Raw genomic sequence first — 25,094 nt, 5'->3', positions numbered from 1 at the left:
GGTCGCAGAGCCCTGTGATGGTATTGGTGCATCTTGTTTTGGCCAGCTTAGCTACCAGTAGTTTGTTGGCTTTATTGTTCTTGGCATAATAGAATTGCCTGGTCTTGCCCAATAGTTGCGTGGTATGCTCGGCGTAGTGGGCCTCTAGCTTCTTTCTGGCTGTGTGAATGGCTTGTTGAGTCCTGGGGGACCACCCTTTCTTCTTTTGAGCTTCCTCTGCTGTTTGCAGTTCCTCTTCCAGGGCTTGCCGGGTTTGTCTCCGGTTCCGGTGGAATGCCACCCCTTGAGCTATCAGTGCTCCCCTGATCACTGCTTTCATTGCGACCCAGTTGTTAGCAGGGGAAGTGTCTATGGCCGGGTTCTCCTCGAAGAAATTCTTAATGGTAGTTGCGATCTTGTCTCCAATTAGCATGTCATTGAGGATCGGGTCGTAGAGCGACCATCTGCGTAGGGTGTTGGTTTTGGGGCCCTGGGTTCAGAGCTCCATTATTATTGGGGCATGATCCGATGGGATCTTTGGGCCTATGGATACCTCATTGGCGTAGGCGAGGGTTTGGGGCGAAGTTAAGAGGAGGTCAATTCTTGAGAAAGTTTGGTGAACATAGGAAAAAGAGGAGTAATCTTTCTCGGTGGGGTGGAGCACCCGCCATGAGTCCACTACTTACAGGGTTCTGAAGAGGCGTAAGAGGCTAAGGGCTTGCGTGAAATCCCCAGGGGCGGTGGGGTGGGATTTATCTCTGGTGGGGTCTGGTACTCCATTGAAGTCTCCTCCTATTATCTATTATTGTTTGGCCTTCTATGAAGCCCAAGAGGGAGGTACCCAATGAGTCGTAGAAGCTTGCTTGCCCCGAATGGGGGGCGTATGCTGATACGAAGGTATAGAGGTCTCCCAGCAAAAGGCATTTGACTGCCACAAAGCGCCCTTCTGGGCAGGTTATTGAGTCCAATATCTGGGGATTTAGGTCTTAACTTTTTTTTTTTTACCAAGGATTCCCAGCCTGACAACAGGGAATATTCATAAGCATGTGAATCCATGCCAGAGCCAGACAACAACTGTTACAGGCAAGTAACTTGTTCCATACTTCAGTGTACAGATCAGTGTCAGCAGATAATCTTGTGATATCTATGAATATATTCTGATTTTAAGAAAACGTGTCTCTGCATTGTGCTTACCTTAGTTTCACAGGAGGTACGTTATTTCGCATTCTTCACGCTCCGCGCTTCCTCTGGTTATTATAATATTGGCAAAAAAACGCAACAATATGCTAAATGCTACTCTCAGACAGTTTGGAATGTTCAACATAAATGGTACATTAGAAAATGTTGACATACATTCAGATATGATTATTGCAAATAATAACAGTATTGAAAAAGCTCGATATCTCATATGAGGATCGAAGAAAAGACAGAAAAAGACCAAAAATGTCATGCTGTTCATATTGGTCAATCAGAATCGGTCATCCATTTTGCCAAATGGCCTATTTACTTGCTTGTATACGGTTATGGAATTAGAGCGCCATAAACTAGTTTAAGTTCCTACTTGCTGTGGGTTGAAAACTGTATCACTGCAATAACTTTAAAGGACTGCTATTGTTATGCTATTCGAAATTAGTTACTTAAAAGACATTGGCCTAATTGTTCCAAGTTGTGGATTATCAATGAAGCTATTGGCCTCATTATGAGAAATGCTTCACAAGATAGTCAATCGGAATATATCTCAAATGGAATTCAACAATTAGAAATTAAAATTGAAAGATGGAATGTTTTGAGTTGCACAAGAGCTGCCGTTACCGTGTACCAAGAATAAGGTCACTGCGTCTTCATTCTTGGATCAAAGACCTTCACATTGATCAATCTTCCTGTATTTACATGGCCATAGGAAACAATTTGTCTCATTCTTCATTCATCCCGCTTGGAGTGAGAGAATCAAGTCTTTCAATCCAGAAGGTTTCTCGTTGAGCCCTTAGTCTCTTTACATCTGTATGTCGTCCTTTTGATTGTACAATTTCGAGTACTTGGAATCTGAGTTGTGAAACAGAATGATTGACAAGTTTTTTGCCACTGCTGAATTTGGATTGTTGTTCCTTATACAGGACTTGTGTTCGTTCATCCTTATTCTCACTTTCCTGGCCGTTTCTCTGATGTAATACATTCCACAACGGCACTTGATGCTGTAGATTGCATTCTCTTTCGCAGATGTCGCATGATATTTCAGTTGTTTTCTCCCGTTCTTGGATTGAACTTAATTGGTCCTTTAAATACATTACAATTCCCGGGTTTATAGTGAAAATTTCGAAACCAATAATGTCGAAAGTCATTTTTTCGAAAGAAAAAATGTCGCATTTTTTTTGTAATGCATTTTTTTTTAAATGGGGGGGTTCCCACCCCAACCCCCCTTTTTTTTTAAATGTTTTTTTTGTTTTACCCATTTTCTTTTATCCCGAACCCCAAAATAAATATATAATTTAAAAAAACGGAATTCGACATTTTTTTTCGAAAAAATGACCGACCACCCAATTCCCACACTTTAGCAGGGGTGTGTTCCTGGATATTTATCAGGATAGTTTCTTTGTTGTGCCTTTGGTGTTCACTAGTATATTCTGGAGTTGTCACTTTACTGATCTGCAAAGGCAGGTGGATGAGGAAACAGATCCTTTGTTCTTTCATCGCTTATTAAAATATTCCAATGCTTGTTAATGCTTTGTTTAATATGTCTACTCTGTATTGAGTATTTCGACACAAATACTATTTCTGGACTTGCTCGTTTTGGTGTTTTCAATAAAAGGTCCGCACGTTGCATGATGTTGGTTTTGGATAGTGCTTTTTGTAGATGATCTTCAGAATATCCTATATACCATAATTTCTGTTGCAGTGTGGCTAATTGTTCTTTGCGTTCTTCGGGATGACTGACAATTCTCTTGATCCTGAGCATTTGTCCGTATGGTAAGTTCCTTAGAATATTGGGTGGATGGAAACTTAATCTGTGAAGTAGGTTGGTTCTATCTGTGGGTTTGGTGAATAAAGTTATGTTATTTTGGATTCTCTTATTTTGGTTTGAACATCTAGGTAATGTACGTCTGGTTTGCCAATCTCCATTGTGAACTGTATTGTGGCGTCTACACTGTTCAAACATATCAAGAATTCCTTGAGGTCATCTGTGTTGCCACTCCATACTCCAAAGATGATGTCGATATATCAAAACCATTTTCTGATGTAGTTCTTCCACTTTGGATGTTCAAGTATGTGTGTAAGTTCAAACCGATACATGAAGGCATTGGGATAGGATGGTGCCATTGTTGCTCCCATCGCCGTTCCCAATGTGTGGAGATAGAATGTTCGGTTGTATTCGAAGTCTGAATTTAAGGAGATGAAATTTAAGAGTATCATCAGAAAATCCTTGGATGCTCCTATGCATTCCTCTTGCAGGAGTAGCCATTCTACTGCATCTTGGCCTTAATTGTGTGGAATGCTTGTATATAAACTGTTTACATTAATCGTAAATAAGATGTAATTGTCTGTAAGTTCAATTTTGTTCAGAATCTGTAGAAAATGCGTCGTATCTTTTACATAAGTAGTTGTTTTTTGTATGATTGGCTGCAGGAAATTGTCAATGAAAGTTCCACGTGGTTGTAAAATACCGCCTGGGGCTGCAACAATGTCTGCCTGGGGGATTCTCTAGACTTTAATGGATTTAGAGTAATATGTATAAGTGTGACATTTGTGGATGCGACGTTTGATAGACATTTTTCTTTTTCTGTGTTATCCATTCCATCTCCTCTGCTGTTATCAGGATACTTTCAAGGTCGGTCTTTATTACCATTCTGGGATGCATGTCGAGATTGGCAAATGTGTTCTGATCTGTTAGTTGTCGCATACATTCATTATTATAATTATCTGTATTTATTAGGCAAGACTGTGTGCAGTACTCTTTGGGAGACTACAGCAACCTTGACCTGGCAATAGGGAACCCAACCTTTGCTATAAGTCTGTACTACACAGGTTGGTAGTGTGGTTGAGTAGTAGGTTTATCTCAATGGGGGTCAATGTGAACAGTAGGATTGAAACAGAGTTTCACAGTGATAGTTATTCAAATAAACACACAAGATTTCTTGATTAAACAATTATTCATTTATTTAACAGTCAGTTATATAAGCCTTCTTCAGAAGGGAGCAAAAGATGCAACAATTATAATACACTTCAAAACACACTCTGTTTCTCTAAATCGCCCCCCCACCCCCATGCACTTTTCCCCTTTTCCATTTCCCATGCACTTGCACGTTCTGAATGTCACTTTGCTAGTAAGATCTTTGTTTTATTTTCCTCTGTTCCCCCTCCCTTGCCTTGTCACGCTCTGAACACTTTTGTACGAGCGTGATATAAATAAAATATCATATCATATATTGTATCATAAATCGGATGATACCCATTGGGGATGGCATACAGTCCCTTCCTATACCCTCATGTGACTTAAATAACTAGGACACTGTGGACATTAATTTATCACTGGTATATTTAGAGTAATACTGAGTTTGGGTGCAAAGGTTAACAGATAATTCATAAACTGGTAAGTACTTTTAAAACCCTCCAATGCAAAGTAAATTAACCCTTTCCTGGCGGAAAGGCGAAAGCACAAAGTCAGAGGTAGAAGAGTCTCTCAGGGAGCCAGGACAGTCAATGTTAGTTGAACGAAGTCTAGGGGAGCTGAAGATCTTTTTGCAGGTGAGTTAAAGTCTTGCACAATGTTTTTAGAAAAGTTTGTAGAAATAAAATTCCATTAAAGGGTCACAAGCTGGGGGCTTGTGAGGTTCAAAGCTGCAAGCAACTCTGCCAGGGCAACCAAAACAAGTCTCAACTGAGAACAGGCAAGGCTACAAAACATGAGGTAAGTCCTCTTAGGTTTACAGTACTTTTGGTTAGAAGAAATAGGTCCAGCTGGCTTCTGTTCCTGTGTGGCTCTGCAGATCCTGTTATTCCTGTGCCTCAGACGTGGGGACAAGAGGAAGGACTTCTAGGGACTCCTGCAACACAATGGGGAGGTCGGCGGCAGCAAAGGTCAAACTTCAATTCAGCGGCACTTCGCAGTTTCAGCTCCTCGTGTCTCAGCAAATAGCACCACGGCAGACTCTCTGATACCACTCTAGACTTTCCTCACATCTGGGGTCCAGCACTCTGTTGAGATGGCTCAGGCTTGGTCAGTCCTGCTTCAAGGGAGTCCGGAGGATTTTCCTGAGGCTCAGCAGCAGCAGTGGAAGTGCAGCCAGCTCCGAGAGGATGTCCAGACGAGTTCACTTTGGGGTTGATTGGTCCCACCAACCCAATGGGAGAAGTCGGCCTTGCGGGGCTTCTTTAGTCAAAACAAATTCGGAGCTTCAGCACAGCAGCAGGGCTTCACTGGGCAAGCCAGTGGTCCAGGAGTTGCAGCAGACGTCTCTTCCAAGTTCTTCTTCGGATTCCTTCATCCAGTGGTCGACTCTGCCTTCCAAGCCAAAAAGCCTCGCCTTTTATGCAGGTTTCTCCCATTCATTCCAGCCTAGCTGCCAATCACACAGCGGGGTGGCTGTCCTCCAAGGACAGCCCTTCAGCCATTCACCCTTGGGTGCATTCCTGTAACGAGGGAGACTAAGTACAGGGAGTTTCGTGCCACCTCCCTCACTTCCTGCCCCTGCCAGACACGCTTGAGCCAGAGTCAGGCTTCACACATGAATCCCGCTAAAGAAAAAACAAACAAAGGGACTAAACCTGGTTTGGCGCGCAGAGTAAATCTCAAGAAGGACCTTTCCATCAAGAAATGGCGAAAAAACAAAACCAGGAGCATTTTGACAAAATAGGCACCCAGGGGTGCCCTACTGCAGCTGCGAACGCAGCCCGCGGTAAAAACACACAATGGTAGTAAAAAGTAAACCACTGCCACCAACCATTAAATGTAAGTAAAGTTAATTTCACTTCATTGCTCTTGGAAACTGTAGTTTCACCAAGAGAATGTATTTAAACATTTGGGAAATCTGAAAGACTTCCCTGTGCCACTGCATTGAAGGTGCTTTGTGCAAAAATGTTAAGATGATGCCTATGGAGTTTGTCAGACTCCAAAATCAAAAGAAACAGAGTCCAAATCACAGAAAAATACATGAGAGAGTGGGAAAAAGGTCTCACTCTCTCCAGGTTAGAAACTAAAAGTCCTGAAGTTCAGCAAAAAGAGCTGGGGGTCTCTAAGGAAGAAGGGAATTCGCACATTTTGAGAATTTTCCTTAACAGTATTCAAAATCACAAAGGCGCCTCCTTTACCTGCGAATCTGACGGTAATAGATGTATCTGAAAAAAAGTTTCCTTATTTGTGATAGTTCTCCTCTGTTTAGATTGTAGACCTTAGAGCTTCTGAATTGGAGTTTCTTGATATCTGCTACTACCATCTTGTGAAATATCTCAATTGCTGGTACACTAATTGGGGCAGAAAATGTACTTTCAGGCCGGAATTCAATGTATTCTTTGTCTTGTTCATTCAATTCTACTGGTGCTGATAATTCCGAAAAAAGAATACTTTGAGTTTTCATTTCCGTATTAGTTTGTGTATCGTGTTGAACATGTTGCTGCTATAAGTAGATACACATTTCAAACCTTTCTCCAACGTTCTTATCTCATGTTGAGATAGAAGTCTTTTAGATAGATTAACTACTAGCTCAGTTGGGTTTGGAACAGTGTTATCATACCTTGGTTTCTTCCTTTTCCGCCTGCTCGTCCTTTTCCTCTTCTGCCTAGTTGTAAAAATGTGTTGCTTGTTATTGGATTAGTAGAGGTTGTTTGTTTATTACCTGTACCTAAGGTGCTGGCTATCTGGTCGTTTCTTGATAGGTTCACACCAGATTCTGTTTTTGACTTGGAACTACGATTGTCGGTCGATGTTTTGTTAGGCCTTGGTCCTTGGAACTGATACTTGTCGGCCCAGGTGTAGACTTCGTTGTTTAGGTAGCCATGGGTATCATGTTTAAATTTTCTCACTTTCCGTGCTTCCAAATCGGATTTGTATCCCTCTAATTTGGTGTTGATGTCCAATAAAATCTCGGAAGTATTCTGCATCAGTTATATCTGTAATTTCTTTCGATCGGGTATTGATTTATTTTTTTAATTGTTCCGTATTTCCTGATAGTTCTTTAAATGTCAATAGAATTAAATCATGGGAGCACTTATTCAATATCTGTTCCCATTTTGCCACAAATTCTTTCCTTTCCTTACACAGTGTGGGTCGAAGTGGTACTTTGTAATATCGACTCAATGTGACAGCATGTAACTTTCTGTTGATTGTCTTCCGGATGGTGTATTCCGGCTGTTTGATTTTACTTTGTGGATTCGTATTGGTGATGGATTGCTTTGTTTCTTTAATCAGACCCAAGATGGCGTCCGCTTCTTCGGTTGAAAAACCGAGTGTGGTATCTCTATTGTCTGTCAGGTAATCTATTTCTTCATATGACATTGTTAGCATGGAACGCTCAAAAAGTCCACGGATGTAGAATGGGCACAATAGGGAGCAGTGAGTCATTTGGCCTGGGATTTATCATGTTGGATGTATTGACGTCAAAATATTTAATCTACCTAAATAGGCCCTGACGAAGGACACTATTGTCCGAAATGCATAGGCCCAATGTACATCTGCTTTCAAACTACACACAATTTATTGATTATAACTAATCTTTATTAGTGAATAGTGGTGCTTAATCTCGAGTTGTACCAACGTCTTACTCAACCACAAACATTAGAAACCACCAAGTGGACATCGGGGTGTGCAGCCCACACCGCAGGCTGATCAGCCAATGTTCTTCTTTTTGTCCCATTTTTAGAGCTTTTCATGGAGCCACCTTATAGTGGGTGTGCACCCCACCCAGAGATCAAACTCTTCCCCTACACCAGAAGTACAAGAACTCAAACCAATAGCTGTGCACACTCACTGCTCTCTATTATGTCAAAGTAGATAGACCAGGGGCCTGCAACATTTGGCTCACCAGATGTGTTGGACTACAACTCCAATCAGCCCAAGCCACCACAGTTAATGGTGGGGGGGTCGTTGGAGTTGGAGTCCAGAACATCTGGAGAACCACAGGTTGCAAACCCCTGAGATAGATAGTGCTGCCCACTTAAGAGTTGGTTATTGTAGTACAGGATCTGACGCATGAGTTCCAGTTAGAATAGCAGCTGATTGATAACACTTAGATTTGGGGTGTGGTGGAGGTTGACAGGGGGCAGAGAAAGATAGTGATCCATTATCAATCTGAGTTATTTTCTAAAAGGATGTAATCTGGAAAGTCCCAGTTGTGTATAAATACCACATTTACAGAGTCCAATATATCGTATAACAATCGGGATGACCCCCCTGTCTTGCCAATGTTAAGTTTAAGCTAGTGTTGACTCATTACTGGGCACATGGAACTATCTAATGTTGAGCTAATTTTGAGCATCGCCATATGCTTCCTCTTGCCTCATCCCAAAATTGAGCACATAGCCTTTGTAGCCAGTGGGCCCAGAAGATTTGGCATTCTAGGAGGTCTGGAATCATGAATCTGTTGGATCACTGTGAAATGCATACATTTGCCCAGGCACCAAAAGGGACTCGAATATCCTTTCTTCGCTAAATGATGAAATAATTGGAAATGGTAGAACGTTTCCTTTTATTTCTCGTCTTTGTTCAATAAATTAATCCAAAAATGTGTAGCCTATACATTATTTCCATGATGAAACGGCTACATCTCAAAAGCTGATGTGAGAGAGCCTCCCAGTTTCAGATGCATGTCCCCTCATCTCAAAAATCCTTCCTCCATTAGACCCAAAACAGAAGTCTGTATCTCAGATGGGTTCCCTTGGGGCCAATTCAAAACCAGAAGTATGATGATATAGGAAATATGAGGCTTGCTCTCCTTTTCATTGACAACTTTTAGGGCCCGATTCACAGAGGGTTTTCCTATATGATTGCGCCATTACACAACGCTTCTGTGAATCGGGCCCTTAATATGCAACTACTTCTAGGGTCTCAAAGGAGGATTGTGGCCACTCTAAAGAAAGAGTAGACCTCAGGGATTCCTTTGTTTAAATAAAAAAATATGAAAGGTGATGGTGGCATCACTGCTCCACTCGGCACATTATGAGGAGAGTGAAGTGAATCGTAGAACTCATTTGGTTCCTCCTAAAATGCACCCACTCATGTTTTTCAATCAGAGATTTGTTCTCTTCACTGATTGAGTAATCAATGTGTATTGTCTGTTAGCAGAGGTTATGAAGGCAAACTTATGAATCTGATTTTTCAGGTACATGATAGAGACTGAGAGGAAACATAGTGCGTGGTTCATGAGTGGAGCTAAATGCCAAGTAGGATCTCTTTTCTCAGAACAGGCATTTAAATGCCCACTCTAATGGGATTCTGACACCTGCATCCACAGGAAAATGATTTGTTTGTAAAGGTTTCCAGAGTTAGTTTTGTGCTAGACTTTTGCTACATAAAAAACACTAATAAAGTAAAAATAATAAACTCGGACAGGCATTTCCACTTCTCTGGCACTAACACTCTAGAGGTTCCTTTTTTAATTGTTTTCTAAGTGTATCATGAACATCTTGAAAGGTGTAGTGCTATCGATTGTAGGGTTCATACAATAACTGTTCTTTATCTTGAATGATTTTAGGGCACTTTTGTCCTTCTTCCTGGTTTAATTCCTCTCTCCAATCTTCAGATTACTTCCCTAACTGATGTCTTCATTAACCTGTGCATGATTGAAAGAGTTCCTTAGCCCTGTGAATTAGTATGTTCCCATTTTGCTTTGATGGTCATCTGCTTAGAAAATGGTATCTTTTTTTGCTTTCCCTAGGCTCAGCCTCTCAAAAAGGACCCAGAGATAATCACTGTGACGCTCAAGAAGCATAATGGAATGGGCTTGAGCATTGTTGCTGCAAAGGTAAGGCACAAACTAGTTAGTTTATCTTGGATTTGTGTTTAACGGTCAACAGTGCTCTGTTGAGCATGATTGCAGTGAGATGTTCATTTAAAGGAATTTATGAGTAAATTCGTGTGTAGAAAACAGAGGGCTTGATTAGTTCACCTTACAGGAAAATTACAGGAGAAGAGGTGGTAGGCTAAAGTGAGCTCCTAGATGGACATCTGTCTGTCTAGTTAATTTAAAAGGGGTTATTGCAATGAGCAGGAAAATGCAGTGCTGTTTCTGATGGTTTTTTGTTCTCGGACTCCCTTCCTAACCTCCCATGAGAGTGGACTGTTGGCCCAGGGCCTGCTAGTATGAGGAAAGAATAGGAAACTGGACAATAAATAGAGTACAGAGAGGCGGAGGGTTGCCAGAGAGCTTGTTCTAATGGGTGTTTCTGACCTATGTGGCATGATGGGGTAAGGAGGGTGACACGATAGTATCATTTTGGCTATGTACTGTTATTCAAAGAAAGAAAATAACTAGTCTCTCCCTATTTTCTAAGGGGTTTTCCCAACCTCAACACAGAATAACTCTGGTACTTGTTAGGATGCAAGTCAAAAGAAACCAAAATACCATCCTCTGTCCACACCAACTACTCTATCCCTACCACTAACAAATAAACCAAGAATAAATGTGTTCAATGAACCTCTAATTCAAGCCACCAAGAGAATGGCTCCCTCCTGGTGAAACAATCCTGTCTTGGGTTGACTTAACAGTGTATTGCAATAGGGTCTGATTTACCAAATATGCTTAGACCAGGAGAATTACTTCCTTCTCCTGGTCAATCTGGAAGACCTCTGGAGACTGCTCCTTGATAGCCCTTTGGACAAGTCTCGAGAAATCTCTTCAATTCCTCCCAAGGGTTTGTGAACAAGAGTTAAGACTTTATCAACTCTTCATATTGCTAGAGCATGGTCAGGATTTTTTATATATTGACTATTGGGGAGATTGCCTGACAGTTCTTGGTCCTTTTGGTATCTTACACATGTAGTGGGTTTCCCACTGTGATGTGTGAGAAACCTGAAGCGTCTCACTTATTAGTCCCCAGGATCTGTTATCCAGGTGGCCAGGACACAGCCATCGCTATTGGATCCAGTTCCTGGGGGTGGACCATTGGGTGAGGCTCACCTGGATGAGGGGTTTTCGGGGAATGGAAATGAGATGCCAATGGTTGAGACGCGATACTCCCTTCCTTGTACCACCTTTTCTTTCCCCATCCTACCCTGTAGGATATTTAGAAGCTCACTCCCATCCCCTCTTTTCCGACACAAACACTTTCTTTCACCGTAACAGACAACGGACCAACACCAGAGCCGTTTACCTGACCTGTCCCAACACCACAAGGGTCAGGCAGGCAAAGTCAGGCAATTGATAATAATCAACCTGACAGTCCTTTACCTTCCCCACAGGGATAAAAGGCAGGCCATGACAGCACACTACAAGCAAGGCCAAACACATAAGGAAACAGCTACATAGAACTGGCAGTTCAAACGGTGGAGGAAGGCAGTGACACCTGGAGGGACGATGAGGGGGAAACCGCCCTTGCCCTTTTCAACTCAGACTCGTGAAGCCTCTGAAAGGGAATTCATAAGACCAGGAGTTACAGCTGGCGTGTGGAGAAACAAATGTCAACGGTGCATGGGGGCCTCCCACATTCATAACACAGGCGGAGAGGCACACTGGCTACCATGGTGCCATCCTTGACTCCAGAGCCAAGCCGGTGGACTCAACACAATCGGTGAGTCGAAGGAAGTTGATAGCAAACCAACGTGTATCGAGTCCAAGGTTGCAAGTGGCGACATTAGATTAGTGCAAGAACTTGAGAACAAAGAACTTGTGTATTTGAACCTTTGGGAAAGCCCGAGAAGGACCAGCTGCAGAGTGGTCAGGCGCCACACCAGTGCTCATTTGAAGGGCTCTCGCTGGCCCCCTTTTTGGCAGAAACTGAAAGTACCAGAAGGCCCTAGGAAAGGGCGGTGTGAGGTGTGGCAGTGGTCCTGCAAGAGTCACGACAAATCCCTTGTACACTCGAAAGTCTATGACCCATTGCCAAGAGAAAGTTAAGGGGAGTGAATCCTGCATTGTAAGAAACTGCTTGAGATCGTAAAGTGAACTGTATATTTGGCAAATGTGAACCCGGTGTGAGGAATACATGTGATTTGAGTAAAGAGTAATACACCTGTGAACACTGTGAAGACAAGAGTGAACCCGGTGGAGGGTTGTGCACAGTGGGAAGTTGTTTAAAAAGGACATTAAGGTTCTTCAATATTGAAAGCTGCATTTGAAAAGCTGTAGTGAACCCAACGGAGGGAGACCCAAGTTACAAGAAAGATCCAAGCCCGGCCCAGGGAGATCCCAGGGGTGAAGAGCAATCGCCCAAGGAACTTTTGTTTGTTTATTTGTCTGAAGAATAATACACACATTAACATTGTGTTGGCGCGAGTGAAACCGGTTGGGGATTGTCCACAGTGCTGTTTGTTTGAACGGACATTAAAGCTCCTGAAAATTGCGAGCAACATGTGAGAGGCCGTAGTGAACCCGACAGAGGGAGACCCATTTTAAAAAGAGGATCTGAGCCCGGAGAAGGGAGGTCCTAAGGGTGAAGAGCAATCGCCCAAGGTACAAGATTACCAAAATAACTTTTGTTTGTTGTCTTTGATCCATCAGGCCTTCTAAGGAGAGAGACTCTGCAGAGAAGAGTGTTTGACCCCTCACGGTTCTGGTATTGTTGAACTTGAACTGTGAGCCTCGTGCTGGTGAGATCCAGGACTGTGCTGTGCTCAGAAGTCCCGCCTTGTCCCGTACTAAAAACGTGGAAAGGGAGACCCAGCCATACCATCCTGACTTATCATTTTGTGAACACTTCTTTCTTTTCTGGTGATTATTATCCCACACCCTTTTTGTAATTTAGTAGTAAGGATTGGCAATAGTTATTTCTTTTAGTATAGGCTCTTTTTATTTGACAATACACCACTAGGGCTGCCTTTATTATTTGATGGTCGTAGCTTGCTCTCATCTTAGCTTTAGGTTTAGTTTAGGCGTTTTTCTCACCCAGTATAAAGTTCAATAAACACTCTTGAACTGTGATCACTTGTGTCTGTCTTTACTGTTGCCACCACGAGTTCCTTACAGATTAGAGTTTACTCCCGAGGCACTCTTGAGATGTATGGTTTCTTGTGTCAACACTGTAAGGACAGAGATTACTCCATAGGAATACTTGACTCTTGGTTCTTTGGCTATCACTATTGTGACGAGGGAGATAACTCCTGATGGATAATGACTCTTTGGGCTCCCTGAACTCCACATGGCTTTCCCGCAACTCCCGTTAACCTGTATCTTAACTGGGGAGTGCTACTGGTTTTCCCCGTGGTCTCTGTTCGCTGTTGCTTCTGCATGCATTCAGCGCATATTCCTGCTTTCCTCCTCTCTTGTCTGCGTCTCCGCCAAGCTGTTGCTGCGGCGGTCTGGATATGTTTTTTGGAGGACACGGTCCACCTCGTAGAGGATGGATTCTTCCTGCTTGTGCAGCGAGTCGGGTTCCCTCCAGCTCTGGTAATTCCTTTCGACCTCTTCTTTAGAGACAGATTGTCTCTCGAAGCTTGAGGCAGCACAGGTTTGAATTTCCCAGGCCTTGCAGGACGGACTCTAGCTTCGCTTGCTGCTCTTCTTGTTCCCGAACACACCTACTCCTTCCTTGTTCTTTACTTTATACTGCTGGGCGCGATCCAGCGTTGCGACATGTTTGTTGTCAAAGCCTTTGAAGTTATCGTCATGCCTCCTATTGACTACCTCATCACAGATTGTGGGTGATCCTTTATACTACTAGTCTGTATGTTTTTTTGGTTTGTCTTCGTCTCAGTCCTTTCTGGTCTTGCAGACACAATATTAGAGACTTCACAATAACACACAGTAGTAGTTTCAGGTTTAGAGGGAAAAGGAGTCAACAGAGCCACAGTTTATGGGAACAAAGGTTTAAGGAAGTCTTTCACAGAGCAGGAGTCTTTCTCCCCATGGGGGGAGTCTCTCCGGCTTTTTACCTCCCCTAAGGGGACTGTTCTGTAGCAGTCTCACCTCCCTAATCTCATAGGGAAGGGCTCCCCTCTGGGGAAAAGTGACGAGATCCTGTGAATCATCACACCTAACTGGCATATCGTCATTGCTAAAATGTAAGAGGACCCTAGATCCTCTTGCAGGTAGGCAGGAGACTAGATGTACAGGCCTACGATGGTCAGATGTAGGTCTGTCATTGTGAAGGATGTTGTAAGTTTAAAGCAGTCTGTGTCATGGATGACAGAAAATTAACTTGCTAAAGACTTAATGTTTTTCAAAGTATATGTATTCACACTCTGTCGCAAGCACTACACGCCACCCTGAAAGGAGATCATACATTTTTCCATATGTGGCCTGCAACATATTACATGTGGCCAATCATTTCCCCTACCAACCTTATGTCCAATCTCAAATAAAAGCTTGTTCCCTGGTTTAAACAGTGTTCTGTTTAAGAAGTGCCACTAGTTACAAGTGAGGGTGGAAAGGGATATTCTTCAGGTAGGCCAGGCATGGCCATGTGTTAGCAGTTCCTGATGGCCTCTTTCAAAACTCTTCACAGGAACCTTTATTAAGTCGAGGCTCAGGGATAGAAATTCAGATTTCATGAGCAAGAGCTAAAACTAGCTCCTAGCTATCAGGCATCACCTAGTAGGCAGGCACTACTTTTAGAGGACCAGGAGCTTGTACACAGGGTGCCGCAAATTTATCTTCATGTGAGATGCAAACTTTGACCTTTAGTTTATTATATTTTTATTTTTATTTTATTAGTTTAGAGTGCAATTTGGTTAATTAAAACCTTATACACTAAAAGTAAATCACCAAAAACAATTACATTTCAATCCTTAAACCATTATCGTACAAAAGAAAACAAAAACACAATACAATCAGTTTCTTCCAATTAAAATCAAGTCAAAGAAAGAAGAAAAATTGCATTATAAAAACAGTTTCAAGTAATTCATTAACAGATGGCTCTTTTCCAAATATAAAAAGCTGCCCCAATAAAAGACTTTCTCCAGCATAGGATCTTTCATGGAGTCACATGCTTAGAATATTCCCCGTTGTCAGACTGGGAACCCTAACGAGGGTTCCCAGTCTGACAACGGGGAATATTCTAAGCATGTGAATCCATGAAAGATCCAATGCTGGAGAAATGGAGTTACAAGTAAGAAACTATTCCCTGATCTCCCCTTCATAAATAACTGACCAAAATTGATCTGATTCAATCATTTGAAAATCCCAACTATATTTACATATCCTTTGTAATACAATTCCTTTAATTTAGTACACATGGTAAGGATATGTCTTACAGTCCCCACCTCGATTTTACAGTGCCTACATAGTCTTTCTGCTCGGGGGATATTAGTCCTAGCACCAGTGAGTTCCTTACAAGGGAGGGTATTCAAACGTAATTGCAGAATTAATCTTCTCATTGCCCTATTGCCTGTATTTAATAAGTATTCTCTCGGGGTGGCAGGTTTAAGACCCTGGAGAGCATACACAGAGTATCGTGTCTTAGTATAGAAGTATGTTTGATTTTCACACAAATCCCAGATATTTGCTTTTTTCTTTAGACTTTTCAAAATACAAATAGCATCTTCTTTCGCCGTAGGAACCTTCAAACTTAAATCTTCGAGTAAGGACAATACTGTATTTTGCAAACTTAATATATAAGTATTCTTAAATCTGCCTTCACTTCTATGTTTTCCTATAAGGTTAAGTAGATTTCCTTCCTCCCCCAATATTATTCTAAAATACAATTTACAGCATCCTATTTTCCACAAAGTCGAGATGGAAATAAGCCCCAGCTCTCATCTTATTGCTTCTATTGGCACAGCGTTGGGTAATCCTAGAACAGGTCTCCAATGTTTCCCTTCAAGTTTACCTAATTTACTCAGATGTTTACACTCCACTGTTTCCAAGGCATACAAAATACCAGGTATAATGCAACTCTTATATACCTCAAGGAAGCCTTCAATGGAGTGGCCTCCTTTACTGGATGTATATTTCCGTATGACATTCCACTTCTTTAGTATTTTAGTATCCTACCGCCTCTTGGAGGAAATGTATACTGGGATTACTCAAAATAGGTATCCCCAAATATGGGTAAGCATCAACAACCTCCAAGGTAACAGAATTGATTTGCCATCTAGAGGTCAATTTTCTCTTCTCTTTCTTTGATACTCCAAATACCATAATCTTGGTCTTATTGATGTTGATATTTAGATTGTTTGCCTCCGAGTAAAAATACAGTCCATCCAGCAATCTTTGCAGTCCTACAGGAGTTTTATCCATTAAAATGGTATCGTCTGCGTACGTAAGGCCACATATTGCTTTTCCCCCCACTTTGGGGGGGGAAGCTATTTATAGCAATAAAACTATCCCACATATCCGATACGTACAGATTGTACAGTATTGGCGATGCAACACATCCCTGCTTAAGGCCGGGGTTTGTACTGATCGCAGGCGATAACATCCCTCCTTTACCCAGACAAATGGACACTGTGGTATCCCTATACATTTCTTTCAAAAAGTGAAGGATTATTAGGCATATCTTTTTTTCCCTCCGTTTTTCCCACAATAAATCTCTGTTGACAGTCAAATGCTTTCAAATAGTCTATGAAGCACACATATCATTTTTCCCGTTTATCCTTTGTGTCAGCAATGATATGATTCAACATAGTCAGATTGTCCAGGGTGCTGTGGTCTTTTCTAAAACCTGTTTGTTGGGTAGAGAGGAGACCCTTCTCCTTCATCGAGTTGTTCAAGGTACCCACTAACAGGGAACACAAAATCTTGCAGCTGCTGTTGGCCATTGCTAGCAGTTTATAATTATCAAGCAATTTTCTGCCCCCTTTTTTAAAAATAGGGATGACTATGGCTTTCCTCCAACTATCTTGAATAATACCCTTTCCCATATACCAGAGAATAGTTGAAGAAAAAGCACTCCCCATTTTTTTAGGGTTTTGTTTGATAACAATATTAGTCATCCCATCTGGGCCCGGGGCTCGCGAGGATTTCATTTTTGAGATGACTTTGAGGATATCAGTAATGTCGAAGGGGAGATTGTGTTTCATATGGATTACTACAGATGGGAATAACGGAGATGTGACTTATCTTGAAGAAGAGATTTGCAATATAATGCATCCATACGTCCTGTCCCACGTCATTGTTTTCTCTATTATCATCCTCCATCAGAAATTGGCGATATAGGTACCAGAATTTTTTTTGATTCGTGGGTTTCTTAGTATATATCTCCCTCTCCTTGGTAGTAAGAGACATAACCTTTTCATTAATAGAGATCTTAACATATTTAAAGTTGTTTCTCAAAGATGCTTCATCCCTTAATTCTATCTCATCTATTGTATGTTCTTTACCCCTCAGCCAGTTATCTAAACCCCTCACTTTAATAGCTGCTGTTTTGCCCTCATCCAACTTCTGCTGCCGTTCAATGATTTCAAAGCTGTTTCCCACTTCTACACATTCAGAATCTAATGGGGCTGTAGAGGCTAAAGCCAAGGTATTCCTTTTAACACTCTTATGAGATTTAGCCTTAGCAATAGCCACCCTATTTCGGGTAGATCTTTTTTTTTTTTTTGCGTCTGGTACGTCTATTTAACCCCTGGGACGCAGTTATTTCACTAACACTAGAATGTATTACTTCTGCCAAATTTCCCTTAGGGGAAGATATCTCACTGAGGTGTGTCTTTAACTGAGACCTTTCTCATTTTCTTTCTCAGCCGCCAAAACCAATTCACTCAGATCTCCTAGAGCTACATTAACCTCATTCAAGTCATTAGATTTTCTATGTATGTCATTTCCCCAAAATTCCTCTACCATAGTCCGAAGGGATCTTCTAGTGTTATCGATAGTCTGTTGAGCAAATGATTTGATGTCGCTCTGTTCCTTTAACAACTTAGTGCAGATGGTCAGAAGAACAGCCATCATGGTAGTCAGAGCATCAAATTTCTCACCGACTTTAAGTGAATTTTTGCTTTCACCACACCTTACCCTATTAGGTGTATTTTCAAAGGAATTCCCAGTGACATTCCAAGACGCATCACCCTCATTAGGTTCAACATCTATCTGTGCAAATTTATCCAAATCTGGTGTAGCTGACACGCTTATTCCACTAACATTATTCATATTGGTTTCGTCTACCGCAGAGATATCCAAATCTATGCGCGTTCCCATAGATTGCCGTCTAAAATTCTGTACCAATTTCAACAGTGAATTGTTATCAATCATCGAGCTATTAGAAGGGGGAGGTTGGAGTTCTACTGTCTCAGGTACATTCACTTTTTCTTTTATAGTTAGAAAACTAAGTATCTTAGGTTGCTCTAATGCACATTTGACCGAACTAGTATGGCTAGCCTCTTTGTTACCTCTTTTCTTTGTGTTTTTTACTTTACCCAACCCCCAAGTTCCTACTTTTGAATTAGGTGTGGGTGTATTTTTTTTTCCCTTTCTTTGACCTGAGACTGTGTGAGCACGAGCTTGGCCCAGCCCCATGGTACTAATAAAAGGGTAATCCAACAACTCAGAGATGCACAGGAGGTATGGGAATCCTATAAACCCCAGAGGAGAGGAGCCACCTCGCAGCCTCCAGAGATTAGGAATCCCAGAGTACACAGCAAATAAAACCAAAATGTACTCCCTACCAACCAAAAGAAGGGCTCATGGTTAAAGTGCTAATGAACCAACACTAAATAGTATTAATACAAGAGAACCCTTAACTAAAAATAATAGGGCAGAAGAAGTCTTTGCAGCCACAAACTAAGTTAAAATACAGGTGTATAGGGTTATCAGACAATATCACAATATGAAGAGGAGAATAAAGAAAGAGCTATCTATTAAGGGGCATTCGTTTTTAAAAACCATTCTTATCAAAATTAAAAAAAAACACCCTTTAAAAGTAACAAGTTTTGAATTGATCCTGTAATTCCATATATTAATATCCTAAATAAACTGAATGAATCATTTTATTAATAGGAAATCGCTCCAATAATGTCCAAAGCTTCAGTTCCAAGTGACCACCTGAGTTGGGTACGCCTGACAGCTTAAGGAGCAACCTTAGTCCGACTCTTCCCCCAAAACCAGGAGATCTAAATATATACATTTGGTGGATTTCTTACTTATGATCCTTCAGCTAGCACTAAATATTCCTCCAGGGATTACTAGGCACAATAACGGGCTGTGGTGGATTTCAGGTCGCCATAACATGCCCAACAGCCTAACAGCAGATGCCCGCCCTTAACGCCACAAGGGTGATCCGTGTGTTGTTTTAAACCAGCACTTCCGGTGTGGGCGTGGCTAAAGAGCGTCACGCTGCAAGCGAATTCAGAGTTCCTTTTGCTGTAGAATGCGAGCAGTAGTAGCGTTCAGCGTGCAGGGATCAATGATTTCCCAATGTCAAGCAGTTTATTATATGCAATCCATGATCCTGTACATGCTTCTTTATATATATTGACAAATAAAGAAGATTGTTTGATTGGCACCAGATGGCCTTTGGAGCTGAGAGTAGCTCCTGGTAGCCGTTGGTGCCAAGCTAACCTGTCTCTCAAGGCATACAAGAAGCAGGTGCTAAATGGCTCCTAGCAATTTCGAACCCTGGAGGCTACACATGTGATGGCAGAGAGAAGATTGCAGCCAACATGATGAGAATGGAGATTTTGAAACTAAAGCAAGCATCCTTCACTAGAAACATGAAAACATGTAACCATTGCAGTAGTAATCGTACTACTTGTCCAAACATATACATTGGGCTGTTTAGATAACCGGATTCTAGGTGTGTGTTTCCTATTTGTGTTGGGCGTATTTCTACTGTTTTTTATTTTTTGTAAGTATTTTTCTATTTCTTGGGAGAAAGAATGGTTGATACACCTCTTACCTGTAGTGCTGGGTCCACCATCCAAAGGACAGCAAAGGCTGAACAAGGCCAGAAAGCAGCGAAAGTCTTTGAAAATCGGCACATTTTAGAACTTGCTTTTAAGTCTCCTACCTTGTTTTCAAGCACCTGTTCTGCCTTCTTTTTACTGGCCAACCATGACATAAGTGTCTCCATTTTGTTCATAGATGCCATTCTGGTGGCCTTTTCCTCAGTTTTCTTTTTCTAAAACCTATGTTGCAGCATATCGCAAACACAATTGCAATTGAGAAATTGTGATAGCAGAGCTTCGTACACAATGTAACAATGCATAAAGAGGGCAAGTTGAAAAAGAGGTATGAGTGCAGACAGGTGCCTTATAGTACAGTCCAAATCATCAGTGATAACACTTCGAGACATCTTGCAAATTATGGAAGTAAACACAAAATCTCAGCCATATATCTTTTGGATGTTGATAAATAGGGACCATAGAAATAGGTTCTTCTCCAGATTGTTTGGTACAGTTTTAGATGTTCATTGTTTCATTTTACATGTTTTTGCAATCAGGCATACTATATTTTTTTTAAAACCTCTTGCGGTTATTGACCGATACTTTCCAATGTCTCCTAGTAGATATTTAATTGGAGCCAAGGATGAAGGAATACGCGTAATATCAGCTAAAGTTCCAGCAACTTCTCTACAATAGTGAACACATCCTGAACATGTGGCCAAATTATCAACTGACTTACAACATTTGGAACCTTCATCACTAGCTTCCAGAGTGAACCTAGAAATTTGAGCAGGTGTGTAGTAAAGCCTAATGAGGATTTTAAATTATATCAGGCGATATCGGGAATTAATTGAAACTTATTTTGGCAATAAACAGCAACAGGCCAAAATTCATATAAAGGGTGAAACCCAGGTATAAAGCCCACTGAAACCAAGCTCGAGATATAAGCTATATTGAATTGTGTTGAACAGAAATATACAGAGAGGATAATGTTCCATTACACCCAGCAGAATGAACAATACATTTAAGGCATGGAAAAGGGGGCCATTTACACACAAAATACACTTTCATATGATAATACTGTTTTGCAGTCACTGGGTCCCTGTCAATCTTAAATGTAAAATCCTCCAATGACACAAAGGACCTACTGAGTGCCACGTCCAAGAGTCAGTACTCGGCTAGATCCAGCATGACTACTGGCACAGGTGCCGAGGGCTCGCAGCCTACCGGAGCTCCCTCAGAGGCAGTCACCCAGGATGTTTTGACTACCGGCTATCCGGTTGAGGTCCCTTAGTTTGCCATCTCTGCTTCGGACGCAAGGCCCAAGCTGTATCCTCTTGTGTCTGAGGCCTCCCTTGGCTCAGGGCCTTTGCGCTCTCCCATCCAGGACGTGGCGCAAGGTTTCAAAATGGCAGAGCGGCACGTGGGGGAGCCTGCCAGGCAGGTGGCCATCTTGGATCAGGTTCAGGACCCACCAGTGCTTTAGCCCATCAAGTGGGCTTTGCAGGACTGTTAGGCAAGATTGTGTGCAGTACCCTTTGGGAGACTACAGCAACCTTGACATCCTGGCGATAGGAACCCAACCTTTGGTATAAGTCTGTACTACACAGGTTGGTACTGTGGCTGAGCAGCCAGGCTTATCTCAAGAGGGGTCAATGTGAGCTGTAGGGTTTTTACACAGAGATTCACAGTGACAAGTATTCAAACAAACACTTGCACTCAAGGTTTCTTGATTAAACAATTATTAATGTATTTAACAGTCAGTTGAATAAGCCTTCTTCAGAAGGGAGCAATATATAAGCAACACACAAATACACTTCAAAAGACACACTCTTAGTTTCTCTAAATCGGCAAGTACCCATTTGACATGGCACACAGATGTTTCTTACACCCTGAGGTGACTTAAATTACTAGGACACTCTGGACATTAATATATCACTGGTACATTTAGAGCTATACTGAGTTGGTGTCAAGGAAAAGGGTTTGGGAATAAAACAAAGGTTAAACAATTATTCTGAAGCAGGTAAGTACTTTTGAACCGCCAATGCAAAGTAAATTAACCTTTTCCTGGAGAAAAGGTAAAGCCCAAAGTCAGAGGTAAGAAGAGTCTTTCAGGGAGCCAGGCCAGCCAATGTTAATTGAGCGAAAGTCTAGGTGAGCTGAGGCACTTCTTGCAGGTAAGTAAAAGTCTTGCACAATGTTTTAAAAGTCTTTGTAGGAATAAAGAATCACTGTAGGGCCACAGGCTGGGAGACTTGTGAGGGGCAAAGCTGCAAGCAACTCTACAAAAGGAACCACAACCATTCTCAGCTGTTCTTACCCAGAACAAGTAAGGCTACACAACAAGAGGTAAGACTTTGGTTCGAAGAAATGCTTCCAGCTGGCTTCTGTTCCTGTGTAGGTCTGCAGATCCTGTTGTTCTTGGGCCTCAGTCGTGGGGACAAGAGGGAGGACATCTGGGGACTCCTGCACTACAATGGGAAGGTCGGCGGCAGCAATGGGCAAACTTCAATTCAGCGGCACTTTGCGGTTTCAGCTCCTCACGTCTTTAGTAATATAGCACCACCATGGTCTCTCGGATAACACTCTGGACTTTCCTTGCATCTGGGGTCCAACACTCTGTTAAGGTGGCTCAGACTTGGTCAGTTCTGCTTCCTGGGAGTCCGGAGGATCTTTCTGGAGCTCAGGGTCCGACTTAAAAACACTAACTCGATTCCGTTGTTCCTCTCCCTGGCACTTTGGTTCCTGCAGCAGCAATGGAAGTACAGACAGCTTTGAGAGGATTTCCAGATGAGCTCGTCTTGGGGTTGATTGGTCCCACCAACCCAAGAGGAGAAGTCGTCCTTTGGAGGTCTTCTCTAGTCGAGGCGAATTCTGAGCTTCAGCACAGCAGCAGGGCTTCACCGGGCAAACCAACGGGCCAGGATTTGCAGCAGGTGTCTCTTGCAAGTTCTTCTTCGGATTCCTTCATCCAGTGGTCGACTCGGCCTTCCAAGCCAAAAAGTCTTGCCTTTTATGTAGGTTTCTCCCATTCATTTGCAGCCTAGCTGTCAATCACCCAGCAGGGTGGCTGTCCTCCAAGGACAGCCTTCCAGCCAATCACCCTTGGGTGCATTCCTGTAACCACGGAGATTAGCACAGGGAGTTTCGGGCACCTCCCTCACTTCCTGCCAGACACGCTGGAGCCAGAGGCGGGCTTCACTTGTGTATCCCGCCAAAGACAAAATGAACAAAATACCCAAACCTGATTTGGCGAGCAGAGTAAGTTTCAAGAAGGACCTTTCCAACAAGAAATGGCGAAAAAACAGGACCAGGGCCATTTTGACAAAATGGGCACCCACGGGCGCCTTACTGCAGCTGCGATTGCAGCCGTGGTAAAAACATACAATGGTAGTAAAATGTAAACCACTGCCACCAGCCATTAATTGTAGAAAGGGTAACATAAAATTGTTACATGAGAAACTAGACAAAGGGGATACTAAGTAACCCCTCCAGCACCATATGGTATGTTACAAAATGTAAGTAAAGTCAATTTCACTTCACTGCTCTTGGAAACAGTAGTTTCACCAAGAGAAGGTATTGATGCCTATGGAGTTTGTCAGACTCCAAGTCGAAATAACAGAAAAATACATGAGATAGTGGGAAGAAGGTCTCCGTCTCTCCAGGTTAGAAATTAAAAGTCCTAAAGAGCTGGGGGTCTCTAAGGTAGAGGGGAATTAGCACATTTCTGAGAATTCTCCCTAATGAGGACAAATCCACCCCACTTCCTTTGGTAAGCATCAGCGGATCCTATGGTGCAGGGTTTTGGTCTCCCCGCAGGGGTACATTTACCCATCATAACCCTACAGCTACATGCACCATGTGCCTCAGTGCTTTGACCAGGAGCGGAGGCCCAGCGTCACGGAGGGCAGGGCTCCTAGGGACCTGCCGGATAGTGAGAACTGCTTCTTCAAGTGATTCCTCTTCCTCATGCTGTCCCCTCAGATAAAGGGGCTCCTGATGGACATTGTGAAGGAGTTTATCGCCCAGGCAGTGCTGCTTCGGGCCCTTCCCCTGGGGACTCCTCCCGTTCCTCAGGCTCTCCCGGTGCCGGTCCCGCCCTTCCGCTCGTGCTGACGCCTCCACCTCCTCCTGTAACACCATTGCCTTCCCCTCAACAGCTGTTGGACTTGTCTGCGGCACTGGACCTGGGGGGGGGACCCTGTGGGCACCTGTGTCCCAAGGCCGGATTCACCTCAGCCTGTGAAAAGGTGGTGTGGGGGGGGCTATGACGCCCAAGACGATAAGCCGTCTTTCGTTAAGGCCTTTCATGACCGCCCTAATGCACAGATAAGTAGACTATGGCAGCCTTTACAATTGTCATTGCCTTGTGCATTTATTCATAGGCGCACATTAATTTTGCTGCACTACTATGCTCAGACATTGATTGTGCCCTGCATGGCAACCTAATACAAGTACGTCCTCTGTTGATGCAGGGTAAGAGCTTTCTTTTTATCATAACCCTGATTGCTGAAGTGTATAATTGAAAGACAGACAAGACTATGTCAGCCATTACAATCGTTTCGCCTTGTGCATTTATTCACAGGCACGCATTAACTGTGCCACATCTTCACGCACAGATATTGATTGTGAAAACACCACCTGCTCGGTGGGATCATCATAACCTGCGTGCAACGTGTTTACAGTACTGTAATTAAGCTTTTCTAATCCCCTCTGAGATTGGGCCTTTGGCTACTTATAGAGCTTTCGTTTATCTATGGCCCGGCAACAGAACACTCAAAGACACTTCTTTCATTTTTTGTTGATACATTCCACAGGCTGTGAGGAACCTATATCACAATTCACGTCCTGATGAAGGCCGTTATATTGGAGCTACCCAAATGCAATAGGCCGAAACACCTTTGCGTCGACGCGTTTGTCTTAGTATGCCAATGTGGCAGAAAACGCGCTACGTTTAACTCATTATTTTCTCACTCTAACCCTGTTTTTTTTAAAAAAAAAAAACAAGGTTGTTTATGTAACAAATTTCCAGACTATGGAAAAGTGTACCAATTGCAAAAACTGTTCTCTATTATGAATGTGTAAGGTGCACTAAATGTTTTTACGGTATGTCGTGCTCATGAATTCATTTGCATAAATACACAAAAAAGACTACTGAATGGTCAGTGTGTTTTTTTTACTGTGTTCTGTCCGGGATCGCCCTGACCAATTGTTA

The 25,094-nt window shown here is 42.5% G+C and overlaps 1 protein-coding gene across 12 annotated transcripts in view; it reads left to right on the top strand.

Moving 5' to 3' along the window:
* Positions 1-25,094, top strand: part of AFDN (afadin, adherens junction formation factor) — a 2,107,422-nt gene that overhangs the window by 1,445,291 nt on the left and 637,037 nt on the right. For all 12 annotated transcript variants that reach the window (XM_069607417.1, XM_069607414.1, XM_069607416.1 and 9 more), the window contains one exon: positions 9,843-9,929. In XM_069607417.1, the coding sequence (XP_069463518.1) occupies positions 9,843-9,929 (87 nt within the window). The remainder of the gene's footprint in view (positions 1-9,842; positions 9,930-25,094) is intronic.

Source organism: Ambystoma mexicanum, chromosome 4q (genome assembly GCF_040938575.1).
Source record: "Ambystoma mexicanum isolate Mex_15411 chromosome 4q, UKY_AmexF1_1, whole genome shotgun sequence".
NCBI lineage: Eukaryota > Metazoa > Chordata > Amphibia > Caudata > Ambystomatidae > Ambystoma > Ambystoma mexicanum.
Note: the sequence above shows the minus strand (reverse complement) of the source record. Positions and strands in the feature narration are given on the sequence as shown.